This window comes from Rhynchophorus ferrugineus, unplaced genomic scaffold (assembly GCF_030347505.1).
Source record: "Rhynchophorus ferrugineus isolate W39M unplaced genomic scaffold, kcgeb_rfMv2 rfM11, whole genome shotgun sequence".
In the NCBI taxonomy this organism is placed as follows: Eukaryota; Metazoa; Arthropoda; class Insecta; order Coleoptera; family Curculionidae; genus Rhynchophorus; species Rhynchophorus ferrugineus.
Window position 1 is genome coordinate 3,200,752 of NW_027472590.1, and position 23,853 is coordinate 3,224,604.

Sequence of the window (23,853 nt, forward strand, 5' to 3'; positions counted from 1 at the left end):
GTGTTTAGTTATAGTTTATAATTTCGAGGCGACGACGTGTTGTAAGGGTCACTCGATTTGACTGAATTTCAATATTTCCGTAATTATTTAAATTGAGTAATGGGCGCGCATTGCTAATGTGACTTTGTGAGTTGTCGTCGACGAGTTTATTCGAGTGCCATACGTCGCGGGGGTAAGATAGTGCTTGTGGCGGAAAAACAAAAGAGTAACTTGGAACAAGACTACTTGATATTCAGGTAACGAACCTCTGGAGCTTTATTTATTCGGTATTTCATCGACGTCTTTCCAGAATCATGATACCACGCACTCTGGTTGTTGTTCTGTTTACTATCAGCGCGATATACGCTTTCCCACAACAACAAATCACGCCGTCTTACACTTATGGAGTCGCCCCCGTGGAGTCTGTCGAACACTCGAGCGTCCCCACTGGCCCTCTGGAGAATCTTAGTGATGTCCTCAACACGAAGGTGGAACAAGCTATCAACGCCAAGGCCGTCAACTTTGTAACGCCATTTCCTGAATCCGGCAGAAAGACCGCCGTTCTCGAATCGGCTTCCAAGGAATCACTGCCAATTCAACTCGATATGAAGTACGGGAACCTTCAACAGTTTGTATCCAATATATTCAATCCACAACCCATAGTGGACAATATCCAAGAGCACGAAAAATACGGGAATGATGGTGGTAAGGGAAGGGCCATCGGAAATTTCTTGGTTGGTGCTTTCGAGGGTGTCTCCAATGCAATTAACGCTGCCGTCGATGTAAGTATCATCGATATTTTATTTATAATAGTGCAGCACTGTGATCGTCACTTTTAGGTACCATTCCAAACGGCGAAAACTATAGGGAAGAAAATTACCAATTCGCTGAACCAAATTGGCGGTAAACTAGTAGGCTTGGCAAAATAGTGGTAGTTTCATTTTAGATAACGTAGTGCTTAGTTGTTTTGTACGATTTTTTATGAGAAATATATTTTTATACATAAAAAATTAACTGTTATTTTCTATCACTGTCAAAACAGAATTTGCGACATCTGATTGGTTCAAGATACTTGAAAAACCAACTGTACATATTGTGTATCCAATTAGATTGTTTACATGCGTCGCTAGCAAATATTCAAAGTTTTTGGGGAATCTTTCCAACTGTTGCTTTTAGTTTTTGCCCAATTACAGTATATATGAACACAGTATACCTTAATATACTTAAATAGCATTTTTATTATATATTTATTTCTTTTAAAATTCCATTCTATTTCTGTAACTTTTTTAATTTAATCTAGTTCTCCATGACTAAGTATATAAAGCTGTAATTTTTGTATATCTTGGATAAAGATAAGACATAAATCTAGTTCTAGAACTAATTTACATATTGCGGCGGGCAGTACATTAAACATCTTGGTGACGTATGTAGAAAAAAACTTTGAATAGACTATGTAAAACATCATTGAGTAGTTTTTTCAAATGTTAGGTTAAACTGTCCAAGTGACAACCAAAAAAATAAAAAACGTATGTTAACTAAATATATTTCAAACTTAAATAATTTATTCGGGATTTCCTTTGCACAACTTAAAATTACAGTAAAATTTACATTTTAATATCAGGACTAATGTTTACTAATAATTTAAATAACAGTAAAAAATGTACACGTATCACATTCGAGGAAAAATGCGCTATAAGGATTCGGATACCGTCCCAATCATCATTGCTGGTATGACTTGTACGTTCTTGATCTCCGTCTGTGCTTCACGGTACAGAACAGGAGCATGGAGGATATGAGGCCAAACAGCTAAAAACATACACAAGATGATATTTTGCCACGTTTCTTGCGTATTTTCCATTACCTGGACGAAGGCAACGGTGAGTCCGAGCAAACCGATCACCAGCAATCTTTCCTTAAACCATTTATACATTATTTCGTAACATCCAGTCTTGTAAATCGAGTCGTTCGCTGTCTGTCCGCATTTTTCTCTATATTCCGCGGGGAGACAACAGCTATCGGGTACCCATCTGTGTTCGGGCCAAGCATCGATCATATGCCAGTCCATATAGTTTACGACTCCACAACACTTAAACTGAAATAAAAAAATACCATTATAATAAAGATTATCGAGGCTTTTGTTTTTTGTTAATAGATGTCGCCAGTGAAACGTTTAATTATATTATTTAAAATAAACAATTGTATTATCCATTTTAAAAGCACTGACATAGTATTGGGTTGATTGAAGTTAACTAAATATGTAAAAAACTAAACGACAAAATGAATAATCGGAATTATTTATTTTCACCATCTAGGAATAGATGTCGCCGGTAAGTGTCAACAACAGTCATAGTTATTTAAAATAATTAATTGTTTCTTGTATTATAAATAATTGTCTAATAATATTGATTGATAAATATTTTTAATAATATTGATTATATTCTAATTATAATTAATACTATATTGTGTTAAAATGTTGATTCTGAGTATCAATTTTCAGTGATATTTGAGATGATGATTTTTGTCAATAGATGTCGCTTTTCAAAGATTTTCGAGTTACTATATTATTATTTAATCATAAAAATGTATTTCAAACAATTAACGATATAAAATTATTGATGGTGATACAATCTTATAAAACTATTTCCGAATTACATAAAGTAAATTAAAATTATATTATAATGTCATAATCGTGACTGAAAATATGAAAAATCTGTCAAAATCTTTTGAATAAAGTTAAAACTATTAAAATATATGTATTTTCCGGTGAAAGTAACGAAAATTCGTGTTAATTTCCTTTAAAATGTATAGTTTTCGTGATAAGTATCATAAACATTAATCCACTTATTTTTTAAAAATATATTTTTATTGTGTAACCTAAAAACTAAATACGGTATAACATTTATTATACCACCATTCAATTCAACGTAAAATTCTCTATAATACATGACATTTTCACTAACTTGTAATTATTAGAACGGAAATGGCAGCAGAAAACTTTTTTTCAGGACTACATATATGAAAAAAATGCATAAATGTTATAAATCACTGATAGGCAAAACATTCTCAAAATATATGTACTTGTGAAACTAAATGTCGTATAAAAATTGTTATAGTGCCATTCGATTCAACAAAAAATTCTTTAAAATCTCTGCAATTTTATATAACTTGACATTATTTGTAGGGAAACAGACAACATAGTTTGTATATTTTGTACGTAGATGTCATCATTTAATGTCAAAATTGACGTTTAAATATGGAGCTTTAGTAAGTTATGCGATTAACATTGTTTAGTGAAGTACTGTCACTACTCTATGGTGTCACTGAATATAAATTATAACGGTAATGTCAACTGTCAAATAAGCGATAAAGTTTCTATTAGTGTTGGGAACAATCGACTGAAATCGACTGTTTAGTAGTAATTGACTACTTTTTACTATCGACTGTGTCAGTCGCTATTTTTGGTTCGACTGTTTTTAATAGTGACTGTTTTCAGTAGCTATTTTCGGTACGACTGATTTTATTACTATTTACTATCGACTGTTTCAGTCGTTTACTTTTAGTTACTACTTTCGCTAGTTTTCGAGGGCAAAAAAATTAAATTGTAAATGATGTAAATAGTAAGATACTTTTGACTGTCATAATAGGTAGTACTTTTGGCTGATATAATAGGTAATACTTTTTTAATAAACTTTCACGATTTTTGTCCAATCCTTTTGTTTGTCAAAACTTTTTTCCTAATATCTTGAAAAGTTTTTGCAGTAACAGTTGTTAAATTTCATTTACAAATATTAACGGAGAAGAGGTGAATAATGTATATTAAGTGTTTGTAATACATACATTTTCTGATAGGAAAACTCTACTTACTTTGATACTATTTCGTAATTAATATTTTCAGTCACTATTTTTTTGACTATCGACTGTTTTGCGAATATCGACTGTTTTCAGTCGATAGTTCCCAACGCTAGTTTCTATATTTTGTGTAGTCATATATAAGTACTCATCGATTAACTTCACTCATTTGACATGACAAGCTATAAAAAACAAAACAAAAAATATGCTGACGATGATTATAACAAGTTTATGTTATTGACAGGTGTCGAGTATAATTTACATATCGAGGTCTGAGTCTCAAAAAGAATTGGTACAAATGTATTTGTATGACTAATATATCGTCAACAAGAATTTTTTTAAAATTTCCGTTATATAATTCTAAAAAATAGAACAAATCACTTGCATTTTAATTTTTGTTAGCGTTCATATGCTGATATAGGAGAAACGTAAATATAAAAAATCATAATTTAAACAAGATTATATACACTACTATATTATAATATGTATTATTATAACTACTTACCGTTAGTTGTATATTATCCCAAACATCCTTTAAATTATTCGGCGAATTGCTCATATTGTAGTGGTTAGTTATACCATCTTGCAATTTCTCTGTGAAACTATGTTTGATATTGTCCCTGTATACGAATGCCAATGATCCCAGGAGGAATTGGGCCAGGAACATCAGGACAACCAACGTGAAGTACTGAAATAAACAGAACTAATTGCTATTCTTTCGATTATCGAGAGTAGAAACATCAGTCGGTATCGTCGATATCCTTACCAGAGTTACCACTATTTTTAATTCAAACAAACAAGAATTTCAATTCAATCAATTTGTTTATACACACGCAAATACCACTGCCTGCTTTATCTGTTGCATGTCTATAATTACAGCCATTATATGTGGTAAAATAAGCAGAGCTATCACATTAAGATTGTATTACGAACATTGTGTACCAATCACTTAAGTTTAGAAACTCTCTTTTATATGTCGGCGTTCTATTTTCTCATAAAGTAGGTTAAAGATGATTATGCGACTCATGGTCAATATAGCATCAAGATATACCGTCCAGATTACATAAATATCCCTTGCAGATTTATCAAGAATGCCAAGAAACACTCATAAAAAATACATATAATATTTTATTGCAGATATTAAATTACATTATACCCTTAAATGTAAAATAAAATAAATATTTCCAATTCTAGTCTAAAATAACTATAGTCTGTTCAAAGTTATTTTGTACATACGTCATTTAAATTTGTGACATCAAAGCGTCGCAATGTTGCAGCGTAAACTCTGAGTTTTAGTTCCGTTTAGCTTTGACATACAACAAAATTCCAATCTAAATAAAATAATTGATCAAAAATGTCATCAAATATAATTTATTTTAACATTATAGTATATCTAAAAACTACAGTTAATTATACAGCCACAATAGTTTATAGGTTAGACTTATAACCTCTTATCACTATTGCTTTAAAGAATTTTGCATACGTCTGACAACTGGACGACTTTGACAGACTCATTCGTATACGTCTTCGAACTAATCGGATAGCATTGCGTCTCTTTTTAATTAGAATAAAATGAGAAGGAAAATATTGTCTGATTCTAAAATCAATTTACAAATTGCAGCAGGCAATACATTAAACATCTCGATGAGGCATGTACAAAAAAACTTTGAATAGATAATAGATTATATTTACCAAATTCCAATAAACAAATGGACCAACTGTTTTATTTATTAACAGTAAACAAAAGAATATTTTCACGCGTCACCTAGTGTTGACAGATCATTAAAAAACAAAAGAACTACTGAAACGTCTAATATTATTTGACAGTACATGGAAATTGAACATCTAATGCACTCCTGGGAGTTTTCGCATCGAACAATAGCCTTCTCGTAGAAATAGTTCTAGAGTTCATTATACTTTACATCAATAAATCTCATTGAAATCTATTTTTAATTGTTTTAAAAAGTTGTTTTACATTCGGCAGCTATTGGAACGCACGGGCGCATAAAAATAAGCGAACTTAATGGAGTGCACTCCTTGTTCCTGGGATTGTGTGTTTTAGCGTTTCAGAAAAGCCATGGACCATAAACATATCGTAGGACTTACACTATCGACAGTTTTAAAACAAGAGAAAAAAAAAGAGAAAGTGAGTTTAGTTAACGGGGCACTAAAAACGTTATATTTAGAAACGGGCAGACATTCTGCTTAAATGGTACGGCTTGAAATTGATTCTCGTTAAGTATTTTTTACTACTAAAGAAAGAATTATTGTTTTTGCAAAGAAAAAAACTACCCGTCGCATTCACCATTTTCTAATTATGGTTTAATATAATTTAATTGTCTTAGCAACGATAATTATAAAAAAGAAAATTAAATCATCGAGTGTTTTTGAGTAAAACGTCTCAAATCGTCGAACCAATACGTGACCGTAATATTTACGACTGTTTACATGTATTTATCGACGACCTACTGTGAATTCGTGACCGCCAATGAAAGCGCTCGTTGACTGTCAAAGCCTACTTGTTTAACACGAAACAGATGTTCGTTTGTTCAATTGCTTCCATTGATATGGGTAATTTATATGTTTCGTATGGAAATTTTAATTTTTAGTGTTCTAACGGAGTGATAAAAACCCGATTTCCACTCGAGAAATGTCTGTTGGCGTTTTATTACACACTTACGGTTATGAGCATGCATCTGCTTTGAAGCCATGATCCGCAACAGGCAAAAAACGATAGAATTATGGTTACTGTTCCAACGACGATTGCCAACGCGTCGGCGCTCAACAGCGCGTACTGGGGCAATAATGTGGCGTAACCCTCGTAGCTTACCCTAAGCCAGATCCCGATACCCAGAAGTGCGCATCCTGTAAACTGAAAACAACAACAGAAATTAATGAAATATTGAAATTTCAATCCGATAATGTTATATGATACAGAAAACTATTTGCCTATCAAATTAACTGCATTAAAATCGGTAAATCGAAAACAGGGGGCCACAAAGTGACGTTGTTTGCATAGTGGTATTTAAAAATTGATTGTTTCATATAGCCAAGATGACCTTGATGTGTTTACGTTAGCAAAATAACGAATAACAATCTTGTTAGAACATATTAAGGTATACACGTGTATTATGCATAAATAATACACTCATAATAAGCTAATATTGTTTATAAGCTTAATAATAAGATTAGAAAACCATTTTAATGAATCCAATAATCAGCAAGTATTAATAGTTGAAAAATGTAAATAAAAAAGAATAATGAAATAACATATTAAAAAATTTGACAACTTGCTACACTGTCAACTAAGATTTATTGGGTTAATAATAATCAATAATAAGGTTAGACATTTATTTGAATTAAAATAATCAGCAAATATTAATAGTTGAAAATTTTAAATGAAGAAGAATAACGAAATAACCGCTATAGATAAATATTTGACAGCTTGCTGTCACTGTTAACGACGAATTATTGAATTGCCTCTTTATATTTTTAAATAAATCGTACTATCAATAATATTTATACGTAATAATAAAGTTAGATGTTTATTTTAATATAATAACCAACAAATATTAAAAAATTGCTATGCAAAAGTCTCATTATTAACAATTAGTGATCTTTTCTCAAAGATCACCAGGAGCCAACGGTAAAGAGGATGTTCAGAAGGAGGTTTGGATAACTTATGAAATTTTTCAATAAGTCAATTAAGTACCTATAAAAATGCATAAAAAAGAAAATGTAACTACTATCCTGGACTTATTTTATAGATTTTTTGGTTATAATATTTACGACAATAATTAATGTACAATTAGAAAAGTTATCAGTTGTCATATTACATGTTGTTTTTTTATGTATTTAAAAAATATTTTAAACAAATGCTAACAAGTATTTAAATAAAATATATTATTAACATTGTATTTTTTAATTTCCCCCTGTAATAAAATAAATTTTATTCTTTTTTTTTAATCTAATGCTGGTAATTGATTAATTAAAATGCTATGGATTATGCAAGTCCTTTTGAATATTAATAATTAATTATAATTTAATAGCGATTGAATGAAGTCACCTATATTTTTATATTTAATGACCGTTATTTATTTTGATCATGCAAAAACAAATAAAAAATAATATACAAATAATTGGTGAGTACTTACCCAAAATAATATATTTACAAAGAAAAACACAGTTCTAATGCACGTGTATCCACTACTTGACATTTTATGACCTCCTGAAAAAAACAAACTATTAGTGAAACAAGAACAATTCAGTGAATGAAAACATCGATAATCGCTAAATTTAACCGTACAGTGATTATTCTGTGTATTACATCACAGTATTCGGCAACATTGGTAAAAGTACGGTATTTTTCGATTCGAGAAACGTCACTTACTTGCCTGCTTTCGAAAAATCAATCAAAAGACAATTGATAACATAAAACTCAACGTAAAAACTGCATCTAAATTCGCCATGTTTAATATCCGTTAAAAATCAAATTGTTAAATGATTATAGTCAATTTATCATAATAGCAGGTATCAAAATTCCATTTAGGTCGAATATCATTGGTTAAAACGGATCTGGTGAATGATGTTTCAATATACCAGGTTCTATTTGTGATTAGAATATATATTTACCCGTATTTCAGTCATAACTGTCACTGTGACATTACTACTTGTTCGTTAAATGCAAGTTAGAGGTTATATTATTACGGTTTCCATGGTTACAAATCCAACAAATCGTGAAAATAACCTACAAGAGTTGCCTTCACCATTTGATGGTAGCACCTTGTAAAATGTCGTATCAAAAACAAGCTGTAGTCGGGTTTGTTAATTCTAAAGAAACGCCCATAAGAACTACAGTTAGGTGGTTAGCAGAATTCATACGTGGAACCTACTTTTGCTACGAATGTGTATTAGTAGCGTAAGATGTGGTCGTTTGAACTAAAACAATTCTATAAATCGGTCACCTATCGTCCTCAGCTATTCGAAAGTAAAGAATGGAAATCATAACCTAATTATATATTATAACCAATACTTATTTCGATATAATATCATAAAAGATTAAAACATAATAACCTGTCAAATTTCTCTCCATTAGTTACCTAGATATTAGGTTTTATAAAAAATACAAAATACATATTTTTCTAGTGACAGTCAATACACACATTTGACGTAAATTTATCATATATTGCAAGGTTGAAATGGAAACTAAACATATAGTCAATTCGAAGTTTATTTGTATATGCGTCATCAAGATGTTTAATTTATTGCCTACGGAAAATTTTAAATTCGTTTTAGAATCAGATAATATATTCCTTCTTAATTAATTCTAGTTAAAAAGAGACACAATGCTGTCTAATTCGTTCGAAAACGTAAACGAATGAGCCTGTCAAAGCAATATTGATACTCTTAGTTAGAAACTATTGTGACTGTATAATTAACTGTAGTTTTAGATGTACTATAATGTTAAAATAAATTATATTCGATAACATTTTTGTTCAATTATTTTATTTAGATTATAATTTTGTTGTGTGCTAAAGCCAAACTGAACTAAAACGACGACACGTGACGTGACAAATTTCGATGACGCATATACAAATAAACTTTGAATAGAATTTATGAAAGGTTATAGTGTAATTCCTTCTCCTTTTTAACTTTATGATATACGGTACAAATAATTGACCCCAACTCATTATATATAAAAATGTTTAAAGGCAATTAAATTGTGGTGACGTAAGGCCTCTTCTTCTTGTCGCGAACTGGCCACAGAATAAGAATGACCAAAAACGATCAAGGGCACGCAGAAAAATAGACGGCAGATTCACTCATCTTTCGACATCCAAGCATCTTACATTCAATCAACAATCATCTTTTCAATAATTAAACATTCATACATTTTCATTAGTTAATTAGTTGTATAATAGTTAATGTTATTAATAAAGTGTTAAGGATTAGCCGAAGACCTCCATAAAATAATAGAAAAGGTTATAGAAGGATTCTTCTTCTTTATTAAATTAAATTATTAACTTTAACTTGTCATATATTCAAATGTAGGAAATAGGTTATAAAATGCTTCTTCTTCTATTTAAAATATCAGTTCTCATATTTAATTAAACAACTTCACGGATTTAGTCTAGATTTAGTTTAGTCTAATAATAATAAAAAAAGATAATACTTTCTTTTTTTACTATTACAGCCTATTTAAATATTAAGACGCATCAAAAAGTGAAAATTGTATATAATGATTCTGCTTCTTTTGAATTTATAGAGCATTTAGACAAAAACATATCGCGGTAAAACTAGTACAGATGACCTTACCATCTTTTATTCGACTAATTCAAAAGTATTAATGGAAGTTTGGCACTATGTATCAATGATAACTCTTGTTATAACAATTTTCAGATAACATTCAAGTTTACAGGCAAATGAGGACGCTAGTTCAGGGTTTATCGGATCAAATAACCACTTCTAGTGACGTAATCTAGTAAATAACATGACATAAATCGTTTAGTCGATGAAAAAAGTTAAATATTCGAAGGATTTATAAAATATTTAAAATAAAACCGTCAATAGTGATTATAAGAACAGAATACAATATACATAAATCTGATGTTTAGGGTTATTGTTTGAATAAAATCGAGTTTTTATCGAATACATGTGAATTTTGGTTCTGATTCATTATGTATGTGAACTGTTATACAATACTGTTCAAAACAAGGATGACAAATAAGATATCACAGTACGTTGTATACATTTTAATTACGATTTTGTTTTCTAATTTGCTTGGGAACGTTGACTATTTCGTCTGAATTATTTTATAACAGTAAGACTCGTTAATAAACATTATCTACTTCAATATATTATTAGAATCATCTTGATCAGTATTCGTAATAATAGAAATTAATACATAATACGAATAATATAAACAAAAATATTTATTAAAATCTAGTAAACCAATAGAAGTACAACGTCCTTTAGATATGTTTATTTTATAGTCTATCCAATAATACAGTCAATGTACGTCATAAAAATGTATGACGTCATCGCGTCACAATGTTGCCGGTTTCTCACTTTTAATTATTATTGCTAATGTTTTGAAGAATTTTGTTGACATTTGACAACAATGCTCGCCAATACCAAAACAGATTTAATTTTATAGACTGATTCGGTTACATATTCCGAGGCATTAGAATGCATTCTGTCTCTTTTTGACTAAAGTAATACTAATTAGTGAAATGAGAAGGAAAAATCCGTCACACTGAAGGTGTCAGATCAGGTGAGTATGGCGTTGAATAAATGTGGCCCGTTTTCTTAAATATGATGTCCATATGATGATAAATGGTGTTTCATGTTTTAGTCATTAGCCTCTGTTGTTCCTTTGTTTTCATATAAATTTTTTATAATGATTATAAGTTGGTTATAACTTCGGAGTGACAACTAGTATTATGAATTAATAACAAATATTTATGATAATTCTTCAACTACCAAATTTAAGTGGGTTTTGACGTATTAAAAGAATAGTATCCAGTTTTGTTACCATCAACACTATCTGTGGTTGCAGACCTGGAGGTTTTCAAACTTTTTTTTCTTAAAAATATTATTCTAAGGGTTCTATAAGAAAATAAATTAATTCTAATTTTGCAAAACTTCTTACAGTATTATCTACAATCTGTTTTCTTGATTAAATACTAATATTTATTAACTCTGATATAACGATTCGGACTATCAGAGTATTACTTTCCCCCTATGTTGGTAATAAAGCTTTAACTTGACCATAATACAACATTATACCAGGAAAAAAAGGCACGAACTTCGTGTTATACCATTCGATTTCGAATCCTGACCGATTTTAAGGTATACTTCTCAGCTAACTGTAAATGAAATCGAACACGACAGCCTTACGAACGACAAAAAATCCATCAAGGTGATTTTATTCGCGTTAATATTCTATAATTAACGTTTTTAAATTTAAACAACGTCGAGTACTTTGGCACTCTAACGTCTGAATGCGAAACGATCGGGCTTTGGGATCCTAGTGATCATTTGAAATGTTAATGGACGCCGTATTGAATCACTCGAAACTTTTTTAAAAGCCAATGAACCCGGTAGCTGTAATCTGTGCTCCAATCCGGACCCGATCTAGTGTAGCTTCGTCGAGGGGAAGATATCTGACATTTGTTCTGTGTGACCCGCGATGCTCTGTCAGCGAAATATCGATTTTGTTATAATGTCAATTTTTTAAAATTACTTATAACAATCTAGCTAAGTTAGCACTAATAAGCTATTTGTTTTTATCCTAATTTCCTACTTTCCTAATATCCTACGATAGATACCTTAAAATCCATGTCACTACTGTATGTAACATCATATTAGATAAAAAGCAAAACACATTAGAACCAAAATAAAATAATTAACAGGTCATTTGAAAAGTCCTCGGCCTACCATACTAAAACAGATTTTTTTGGCAAAATTAGTTTTTTTATTCAACATTTTTTTCAATACCATTTTGTAATACGATCTGTCGTTTGCTTCAAAATAGGCCTCAGTTTCGTCGGTCACCTCTTCATTCGACGAAAATGTCTTCCCAGGGAGCATTCTTTTGAGATCTGAGAACAGGAAATAGTCGCTGGGGGGCAGATCTGGAGAATACGGTGGATGGGGAAGCAATTCGAAGCCCAATTCATGGATTTTTGACACGGTTTTTCGCGAACTTTGTCCTTCAAACGATTCAATAACGGTATGTAATAGTCGCTGTTGATGGTCTTTCCTTTTTCAAGGTAGTCAATGAAAATTATTCCATGCGCATCCCAAAATAAAGACACCATAACCTTATCAGCCGTCTGTTGCGTTTTCCCATGCTTTGGAGCGGGTTCATCGTGTGCGGTCCACTGGGATGACTGTCGATTGGAAGCTCGGGTTTATTACGTTTGATCATCTTCAAACACTGCTCCGGATCATCAACCCGTCGTTGTTTTTGGTCAAAAGTGAGCTCGCGCGGCACCCACTTTGCACAGAGCTTTCTCATACTCAAATATTCGTGAATGATATGATGTACACGTTTAGTTGATATCTTTAGAGTGTCTGCTATTTCATTCAGTTTCAATTTATGATCAATCAAAATAATTTTGGGGATTTTTTAAATGCTTTCTTCGGTAACAACCTCTTTTGGGCGTCCACTGCGTTCACCGTCTTCGGTGTTCATTTCACCACGTAAACTTAGCATACAAATCCTTGACGGTTGATACATACAGTTAAAGTTGCTTCACTCAAAATGCTATAATTCGCAAACTAATGATCCGACTGCTGTCAAATTTATACACGCATCTTTTGAGGATTAGGGCTAACTAAAAAAAAAGATTTAATTCTAGTAGCGTCATCTATCTGTCAGTCCGGGGAGTTTTCAATTGACCTGTTATACTGGTTAGCCGGAAGATACTCTAAACTTGATCTAAAATCAAAGAGATTGATTTGATTGACTGATTAACTAGTCATTCAACGCTGTCAAAACAAAATTCTTCGAATAATTACTAACGTGGAAGCAATACAACGCGCACGATATCAGAAGATTGAAGCGAACCAAACCATACGAACTTGTATAAATGTATATCTTTAGTGTAAACTATAGCTTAAGTAATTATAATTTTATAATTGAGGAATACATATTGATTAATTTTCTCGCACTCGTCTTACTTGTGAATTAATCCAAGTAAAAATGTAATGTGGTAATAAAGTAATTTATAATTAAGATTATACTAAACATATTTAATAAAGATGTTATTAAAAAAACTATTGTGTGTTTCACTTATAACTTCACTGAAATAAATCAACTAGTTTTACTTTCTATAAATGTCTTAAACGTTGTCATGTTAAAAGGACAATAAATATTTAATATTTTCTTGAAATTATTATCAACAGCAAGAAGAATTGTATCTCGTTAAAATACAATTAAAAAAAAACGTGGCTTACTTTTTTATTTATACTTAATATGCTTTATTAATATTTTCATTAAAACATTCTAAGCAAGGTTAGACTGTGTATTATTATCTCTATATACCAATATTTCCCCCATTTATCACCAATCTATATCGATGGCATTGGTCTATAAAAAAATCAATCATTATTACAATATTTACTAATATAACGGCAAAATATAGCTGATATATCACAATGTATAATATATTATCTCCTTCGAGGTATAATAAATATGTATCCAAGGGAATAACCGTTAAAATATAAAAATAAAAGCAAAAATTGATTATTTCAATGTGTTATTCGCATAAGAAAAATATAAGAAGCTATAGTCTGTTGAAAGTTATTTTGTACATACGTCATTTAAATTTGTGACATCAAAACGTCGCAATGTTGCCGCATCAACTCTGAGTTTAAGTTCAGTTTGGTTTGGACATTGATATTTTTTGACAAAATGATATCAAATTTAATTTATTTAAACATTATATTACATCTAAAAACTACAGTTAATTATACAGCCACAATAGTTTATAGGTTAGAGTTATAACCTCTTATCACTATTGCTTTGAAGAATTTTGCGTACGTCTGACAACCGGACGACTTTGACAGACTAACTCATTTACGTATTCGAACAGAATCAGACAGCATTGTATCTCTTATTAGCTAGGAACGAAAATATTGTCTGAATTTAAAACGAATTTACAAACTACGGCAGGCAATACATTAAACATGTTGATGATGTATGTACAAAAAAAATTTGAATAGACTATATATTTGAATTGTATTATATCGGTTCTGCGTTCAGTAAAATACAGGTATACAGTAGTTAAATCCCAAATTGAAGACTTAAAAGGAAATCTGACGTAACCTCGTATATTATTTGTAAAATGTTAAAATTATTATCACGGATAATAAATAAATACATAAACATACAATAAAACGAAAAGAAATATATAATACATTCCTATATATAAAAAAATAAAGCAGTTTTGGTTTTTTTTCCCTGAAACTTCCTAATTGTTGTAGCGTTAATGTGGTCGATGTAACGTTATACAAATATTTACCATGTACATGTGTGTGTTTTTTGGGTTGAGCTGTATTGAACAACGTAGGCGTCACCTTATTGAACAATAAATTGTTATTATTCGAAGGAAATTGCAAACCTTGAATTCGTATTGACGGAAACAAGTGCACTATTGAATTCATTGTAGGTTTATGGTGGGATGGGATTGAATATATCTCGATATTAGTTTTAAAGGATTTTGTTTTGTATTAGGAGAACTTTTATTTTAATTGGATTTAATTTTAATTGATGGCCGATATTTTTCCATTTTAATGTCTCCAAGTATGTTTTTTCACCTGTTTTGCAACATGTGGTCGATAGTTGTCATGCTGAAGAATAACATTGTTGTGTCTTCGTTCGTATTCCGGCCGTTTTTTCGCCCAGTGTTCGGCTCAAACGTATCAACTGTAGTCGACAGAGATAACCACTGATAGTTTAATTGGGTAATACTTTCAAATTCTTGCCTTCAATTAAATATTCTTGGTTGTCCAATGTAGAATGCTCTTTTTCAACGCACCGAAAAAATGTTTTTCTTACACTTTGACGAAATGATAAGTGAGGCTTCAACATGAAGTCCACAGTAACATTATCTGTTGTAATTTATAGGCCGATAGTATAAAATTATATATTTTGCAGATATAGTTTCATCAAGAAAGATGTATACATGTAGTAATAGGACAAACTAAGGAGAAATATAGTAATATCATAATGACTTTACAAGGAAACATTGCATCGAAAGAAACAAGAACTAAGCGTAAAAGGCAAATATGCTCTCTAATGAAAGTAAAATACATTACTCAGATATACAATTGTTAATTAGGTGGATTAGACCTCCAGGGGGATACCACTACATAAAAAACGCGACTGGAACTCTACCTACAGTAGTGTGGAACAAAATTCAATGGAAATATAATAAAACGACTCTAACCTATAATTATATATAATATATATTATATAATATTGTGGCTCTATAATTAATTTAAATATAAAATTAAATTACATTAGATAATATTTTTGTTTTATTATTTTATTTAGGGTTGATGCGGCAACATTGCGACGTCAATTCAGATCACGTGGGTTCACAGCTGTTTTGAACAGACTATAGATCTTTTGCATTGAAGTTTTAACTTACACAGTTTCTTTTAATTGATTGATGATCTTTTTTATAATGATCATATGTCAAACAATGGACTCTTAATCATTTTAGCAATCTTCAAATATCCAATTATTTAAAATATAGTCGAAACGTCAATAAATAAACTCCAGAAAGGGGTTTTTAATCGAATGTTATAGTTTTTTTTAGCGAGAATGTCTTTAAAATACCCACTTATTACAATTATGAATGATATAGTTATAAAAGAATTCAAGAACTATCATATATGGAGTGACACATTGATCACAGTTCTCGGTACTGGTAAAGGTCATCCGAAGAAACACCCAGTTCGCCATTAACATGATTTATAATTAATTTCTCTACGATATTTGATTTTCAAACTACGACTATCGTAAGGCTAATGACTTTATTATCTATTAGATCGTTTTTGTTTTATCTGACAAGATACACGGCAAAAATTTCAATTTCGATTTGTTACTGTCTCGATATATATGTCAATGAACAATTTAATTACCTTCCAGGGCAATTAATTATAGATTTTTAGCAAGGTCATTGATCAAAATTAAATGGCGATGTCTTAGTGGGACAATTATTTATTGCTTCGTCTACCAAGTAGCGGGTAATAAAATGTTTTATTAGAAGTTCTGAAAGATGATTTTAGTTTAAAATAAATGACATGCTTTTTGTCGATCTTTCACTAGCTTTAAAAATAAACTTAAGGTCATGTAATTGTTAAATCACCTACAAATTTAACCGTGATCATACTGAAGAAAATGTAGTTGGTGGCGTTAAAATGGAACTTTTTAGTTTCTATTATTTCAAAGTATTATCTTATTTAAAAGTTTGATAATTATGATGGAATTTTCGTATGAATTTTTATTGAATAATTTTATGGGCTACTTCACACGATTTTTATTCTATATGAATTTATATTTCATATATATTAGTCAAAAGACTTGCTTGTTGAATATATCAATAAAAATATTAGATCTTATGTAAATAATGATAGTAAGATAAAGTCTACAACATTTGATTATATGTCAAAATTAATGATTGTACCTCCTTTTACACTTCATTATTTATACGATTTGGCAGCTTCAGTCCATCATTTCGTGATACAATTTCTTCTATATTATACGTGTCTTCCATAGTTATATGATGATTTTTTAAAATTTTTTTAACTTCAACTTTTTTTTATTAGAAGTTAAGGAAAATTGTAAGATTCATAAAGAATGTTATGCTGAATCGAATAGTGGTTTAACATAGGTTGTAATTTTCGTTTATTTCAACTCAAAATACATGTATTTTAGAAGTTTTATAGAAGGTGTAAAAATTTCTGCCACTTTTTTTCACTATATAGTCGGGAAAATTTGTGATTTTGTACCATTTTCGATTAAGTAATCATATGCCAATAAAAATTATAGGGTTTATAAAGAATTTTACGCTGAATGCAATGGTGGTACAGTGATTTTTATATGGCCTTTAGTTTTTAAGTTATATAATGAGAAGTGTGTTTTTTAAAAAAGTGGATTGGGGTTTTTGTCACTTATATTAAAAACCACACATTTTAAAGTAATTTGGCATGAATTTTCGTTTATTTCATCTTAGAATACATGTATTCTAAAAGTTTTATCTTTATCCAAGGTGTAAAAAATTCTGCCACATTTTCCATATATGTAGTCGTGAAAATTTATGATTTTTTACCATTTTCAAGTTTTTTGCTGCCATTTTCGTTTAAGTAATGTTATATTAATGAAATTTATATATCTTATAGAGAATTTTACGCTGAATCGAATAGTGCTATAACGATCCTTATGCAACTTTTAATTTCTAAGCTATACAATGAAAAGTGTGCTTTTTAAAAAAGAAGTGGATGTCTGTTTATGTCACATATCTTAAAAACCACACATTTTAAAGAAATTTGGCATGGATTTTCGTTCATTTCACCTCAAAATACATGTATTCTAGAAGTTTGTATTCTAGAAGAATCTTTATCCAAGATGTAAAAAATTCTGCCACTTTTTCCATACATGTAGTCGTGAAAATTTATGATTTTTTACCATTTTCAAGTTTTTTGCTGCCATTTTCGTTTAAGTAATGTTATGTTAATGAAATTTACATAGTTTATAGAGAATTTTACGCTGAATCGAATAGTACTATAACGATCCATATGCAACTTTTAATTTCTAAGCTATACAATGAAAAGTGTGCTTTTTAAAAAAGAAGTGGATGTCTGTTTATGTCACATATCTTAAAAACCACACATTTTAAAGAAATTTGGCATGGATTTTCGTTCATTTCACCTCAAAATACATGTATTCTAGAAGTTTGTATTCTAGAAGAATCTTTATCCAAGATGTAAAAAATTCTGCCACTTTTTCCATACATGTAGTCGTGAAAATTTATGATTTTTTACCATTTTCAAGTTTTTTGCTGCCATTTTCGTTTAAGTAATGTTATGTTAATGAAATTTACATAGTTTATAGAGAATTTTACGCTGAATCGAATAGTACTATAACGATCCATATGCAACTTTTAATTTCTAAGCTATACAATGAAAAGTGTGCTTTTTAAAAAAGAAGTGGATGTCTGTTTATGTCACATATCTTAAAAACCACACATTTTAAAGAAATTTGGCATGGATTTTCGTTCATTTCACCTCAAAATACATGTATTCTAGAAGTTTGTATTCTAGAAGAATCTTTATCCAAGATGTAAAAAATTCTGCCACTTTTTCCATACATGTAGTCGTGAAAATTTATGATTTTTTACCATTTTCAAGTTTTTTGCTGCCATTTTCGTTTAAGTAATGTTATGTTAATGAAATTTACATAGTTTATAGAGAATTTTACGCTGAATCGAATAGTACTATAACGATCCATATGCTACTTTTAATTTCTAAGCTATACAATGAAAAGTGTGCTTTTTAAAAAAGAAGTGGATGTCTGTTTATGTCACATATCTTAAAAACCACACATTTTAAAGAAATTTGGCATGGATTTTCGTTCATTTCACCTCAAAATACATGTATTCTAGAAGTTTTATCTTTATTCAAGATGTAAAAAATTCTGCCACTTTTTCCATACATATAGTCGTGAAAATTTATGATTTTTTACCATTTTCAAGTTTTCTGATGCCATTTTCGTTTAAGTAATTTTATATTAATGAAATTTACATAGCTTATAGAGAATTTTACGCTGAATCGAATAGTGCTATAACGATCCATATGCAACTTTTAATTTCTAAGCTATACAATGAAAAGTGTGCTTTTTAAAAAAGAAGTGGATGTCTGTTTATGTCACTTATCTTAAAAACCACACATTTTAAAGAAATTTGGCATGGATTTTCGTTCATTTCACCTCAAAATACATGTATTCTAGAAGTTTTATCTTTATCCAATATGTAAGAAATTCTGCCACTTTTTCCATACATGTAGTCGTGAAAATTTATGATTTTTTACCATTTTCAAGTTTTTTGCTGCCATTTTCGTTTAAGTAATGTTATGTTAATGAAATTTACATAGTTTATAGAGAATTTTACGCTGAATCGAATAGTGCTATAACGATCCATATGCAACTTTTAATTTCTAAGCTATACAATGAAAAGTGTGCTTTTTAAAAAAGAAGTGGATGTCTGTTTATGTCACATATCTTAAAAACCACACATTTTAAAGAAATTTGGAGTGGATTTTCGTTCATTTCACCTCAAAATACATGTATTCTACAAGTTTTATCTTTATCCAAGATGTAAAAAATTCTGCCACTTTTTCCATACATATGGTCGTGAAAATTTTTAGATTTGTTACCATTTTCAAGTTTTTTGCTGCCATTTTCGTTTAAGTCATAGCTTAAAATATGTGTGTTATATAATTTAATATAATATATGGGAGAAAAACACATGTTCCGTCAATATTATTACAATTTTTAATAAAAGATTGAACGTGGTTATTTTGATGATTAATAGAGTATTACTCAGTATACATTTTATAATATAAGTGAATGTATGTCTGAAATCTCACTCAATATACATTCTAAACTTTTTTTGTAAACTTAGTTGGTGTGTTGATACACAAAGGATTGTTGTGTGTTGATATGTTATCATTCGTTTTGTATTGCCAAATTAATTAAACGTCAAATAAGTGTATTTTAACAATTATTTGTTAAAGAATGACAAGACGACATGTTAAATAAAACACTTGATGTCAACTGGTAATTTATCGCATATTTAAATAGCATTTTAACTGGATTTTTGTAATGTTATTTGAAAACTGGTACATAATGTTGTAGTAGCTTTGGTATTTTAACTGTTTATATTTACAGTGAACTATAAACCAAGTTATTTTATTTACAGCTTTTGAGGCTTCATTTCACATAAACACAAGTAAAAATCATATTATTTTTGTTGAGTTATTAACGAATAATTGCGTACGTATATTTTTCAACAAGTTAGATCACAATTAAGCTTAATGTTTAAACAAAATGTAAAGAAAATGTGAAAGTTACTCTTTTGTGGAAAATATTTGTTTTCACTTCACTACAGGTGAATTACTACAATGATTGTTTTAAATGAAAGTAATGAAAACTGTCGACTTGTTATCATATTGATTTTTTATGTCCGTTGTTTTTGTATCTCAAGTTCGAATAAAGATATGTTGCCGAAAATATTAGAACCTAAGTAAAATATGAGGTGAAGTTTCTAAATTTATAGGAAAAACAATGAATTAACAATGTTAGTGTAAGAATTGTCCATGAAAAACTACAGAGTTTGAAGACTGGTAATCTTTTACATTCTCATATAAAAAAAAATGTTTTCACAAATTTTCTGATATATCTGATATAAAAAACTGTAAAATCACTATTAAAATGGATACTGATCATGCAATATCAACAAAATATCCATATATTTATATTTATATATTTATATTTCATATATTATAAAATGTAATAGATTGTTATCTTTTTAACTAAAACTAACTTAAATCCTATTTTAGAAAACAGCTTCGAAATAGTTGATGATTTTACCTTTATCTCATCGTAATTTCAATATGAAAAAATTTAAAATCACTACAAAAAAATGGAAATATACCATAACATATATAGGTGTGTTTTTTTAAATTTTATTTGTTATGAAATACGATACATTGATATCTTTTTTAACTAAAACTAATTGTACTGGGACCAACGCTTTATCTACTCTACACTTGTGATATACTACAAATGGAGAACATTACGATGGCTGCACAAGCTTGGAAAATAAATTTTAATGAAATTAAATCTGTACATGTGCAGTTCACCTATAAACAGACCGTACAAGCACCAATAACATTAAATAATACTATCATTCCATATAGCAACAACGCTAAATATCTCGGAATGAATCGAGATGCAAAACTTCACTGGAAGGAACGTATAAAGAAGAAAAGAACTGAAATTGGAATATAGGAAAATGTGTTGGCTAATTGGAAGAAGATCGCAATTATCAGTACATAATAAGTTGCTATTATATAAGCAAATAGTGAAACCTATATGGACATATGGAGTTCAATTATGAGGATGTTCTGCAAAGACTAACATAAATGAAATAGTAATTTTTCAGAACAAAGTCCCGAGAGGTATTGTGGGTGCACCCAAATACCATAGGACTGATTACCTACAACGAGACCTTCAGATACCCACAGTCAGTCAAGGAATCAAGAGAATTGCAAGGGAGCACGAGGAAAGACTCTCATGAGAATATTGAAATATTGCAGTTTTTGGATACCACCAGAACAGGACACAGACTCAAAAGAATCAAACCCTCTGATATTGTGTAGTGTTGTGTAGTGAGGTGCATATATTAAAAAAATTCAGCAGTGACATGTATAAACATTATTTCACCAGAGACTGAGATAGGGCCGATGGGTCCTCCTAGTTATATACCTAGATTTAAGTTAGCATAAAGACAAATTGAAGGTTAGACGGAAACGACTAGTAACAATGTAATAATTAAATAATAATAATAATAATAAAACAAAAACTAATTTAAATATTATTTTAGAAAACAGTTTCTAAATAGTTGATGATTTTACCTTTATCTCATCGCAATTTCATGAAAAACTGTAAAATCGCTATAAAACATGAAAATTGATCATCATAGCTCAACATCAACAAGATAACGATACCTGGTAACTCACTAGGACACATAACCGACAGATAACTACTAAAAACTTGTTGATTGTTTCATAGACAAGACGAAAATGGCGAAAAAAAAATGTGGAGCAGCCTCGGTGACTTACCTTGGAAGAAATTCAAACGTCAGGTGTGTTGTTTACATCCGGCAAACATATTATCGCGAGACTTTGATCTGGTGCAAAGGTTGGAGCGCTTCTGGGGCGGACGCACGGTGCGAAACTTTCCCGCGCTTCGATGATAGAAACACAATGACGGGTTGCGTCTGATCTGTACGCCCGAACGGGATGACGGATTCGAACTACGCAACGTTTGCCGCGAATCCGAACGAACCTCCTCCATGCTTTTGATGTCCAGCTAGTCCGTCCGCCGGCTCGGATTGGACAGCGGCTTGTTTAGTCGGTCGGCAGATGTTCTCCCGCGTTTTTCATAACTTCTCTTGTAAACATTGAATTATTTTTTAATAAAACTTCAATAAATTCATAATTTCACCTGTTGATCTTAACCGGATGTTCTATCAGCAGTCGGAGATGATGCTTAACAGATAGTAAAACACATTTTTTTGACAAAATTAGTTTTTTTATTCAACATAATTCCCTTCAAGGGTGATACTCTGATTAGAAACCCTCCATTTTTGTAGTACGATTTGTCACTAGCTTCAAAATAAGCCTCAGTTTCCTCGATCGCCTATTCATTCGACGAAAATTTCTTCCCAGCGAGAATTCTTTTGAGATGCGAGAACAGGAAATAGTCGCTGGGGGCCAGATCTGGAGAATACGGTGGATGAGGAAGCAATTCGAAGCCTAATTCATGGATTTTTGACACGGTGCATTGTCTTGGTGAAGCAGCACTTTCTTTTTCTTCAAATGTGGTCGCTTTTCGGCGATTTCGTCCTTCAAACGGTCCAATAACGCTATGTAGATATAGTCGTTGTTGATGGTCCTTCCTTTTTCAAGATTTTCAATGAAAATTATTCCATGCGCATCCCAAAATAAAGACGCCATAACCTTACCAACCGTCTGTTCTCACGCTTTGGAGCGGGTACATCGTGTGCAGTCCACTCGGATGACTGTCGATTGGACTTCGGAGTGAAATGTTGAAGCTATGTTTCATCCATTGTCACATATCGAGGAAAAAACTCGGGTTTATCATCTTCAAACAGTGCTCCGAATTATAAACTCTTCGTTGTTTCTGGTCAAAAGTGAGCTCGCGCGGCACCCACTTTGCACAGAGCTTTTTCATACTTAAATGTTGGTGAATGATATGATGTATACGTTCAGTTGATATCTTTAGAGTGTCTGCTATTTCATTCAGTTTCAATTTACGGACATTCAAAATCATTTTGTGGATTTTTTAAAATGTTTTCGTCGGTAACAACCTCCTTTGGGCGTCCACTGCGTTCACCGCCTTCGGTGCTCATTTCACCACGTCTAAACTTAGCATACCAATCCTTGATGTTTGATTTTCCTGGGACGGTGTCCGGAAACTGGTCACCAAGCCAAGTTTTTGCTTCAACCGTATCTTTTCCCTTCAAAAAGCAATATTTTATCAACACGCGAAATTTCTTTTTATCAATTTTTTTCGCAATAACAAAAGTTGCTTCACTCAAAATGCTTTAATTTACACACTAATGATCCGACAGCGTTATCCGAGACGTGTTATCTCATGAATTGATTCGTTAAACGATATTTTGTACTATTTTTATTTTGTACTCA

At 30.7% G+C, this 23,853-nt stretch overlaps 2 protein-coding genes across 4 annotated transcripts; one reads left to right on the forward strand and one right to left on the reverse strand.

Moving 5' to 3' along the window:
- Positions 1-124: 124 nt before the first annotated feature.
- Positions 125-982, forward strand: LOC143205094 (uncharacterized). Its single transcript, XM_076418170.1, has 3 exons — positions 125-236; positions 290-761; positions 819-982. Exons 2-3 carry the CDS (start codon positions 294-296, stop codon positions 906-908), a joined length of 558 nt encoding a protein of 185 aa, XP_076274285.1. The 5' UTR covers positions 125-236; positions 290-293; the 3' UTR covers positions 909-982.
- A 524-nt stretch (positions 983-1,506) lies between these two features.
- On the reverse strand, positions 1,507-22,446 carry Tsp5D (Tetraspanin 5D). 3 transcript variants are annotated; one of them, XM_076418152.1, is made up of 6 exons: positions 22,246-22,446; positions 7,983-8,056; positions 6,509-6,700; positions 4,334-4,516; positions 1,841-2,071; positions 1,507-1,785 (listed from the first exon to the last, which is right to left on the reverse strand). In XM_076418152.1, the coding sequence occupies exons 2-6, from the start codon at positions 8,043-8,045 to the stop codon at positions 1,699-1,701; spliced, it is 756 nt and encodes a 251-aa protein (XP_076274267.1). In that variant the 5' UTR covers positions 8,046-8,056; positions 22,246-22,446; the 3' UTR covers positions 1,507-1,698. The 3 variants fall into 3 exon arrangements, with proteins under 3 accessions (XP_076274267.1, XP_076274269.1, XP_076274268.1); XM_076418154.1 differs by lacking the exon at positions 22,246-22,446 and adding an exon at positions 22,039-22,091; XM_076418153.1 differs by lacking the exon at positions 22,246-22,446 and adding an exon at positions 8,219-8,237.
- Between the last annotated feature and the right edge of the window lie 1,407 nt (positions 22,447-23,853).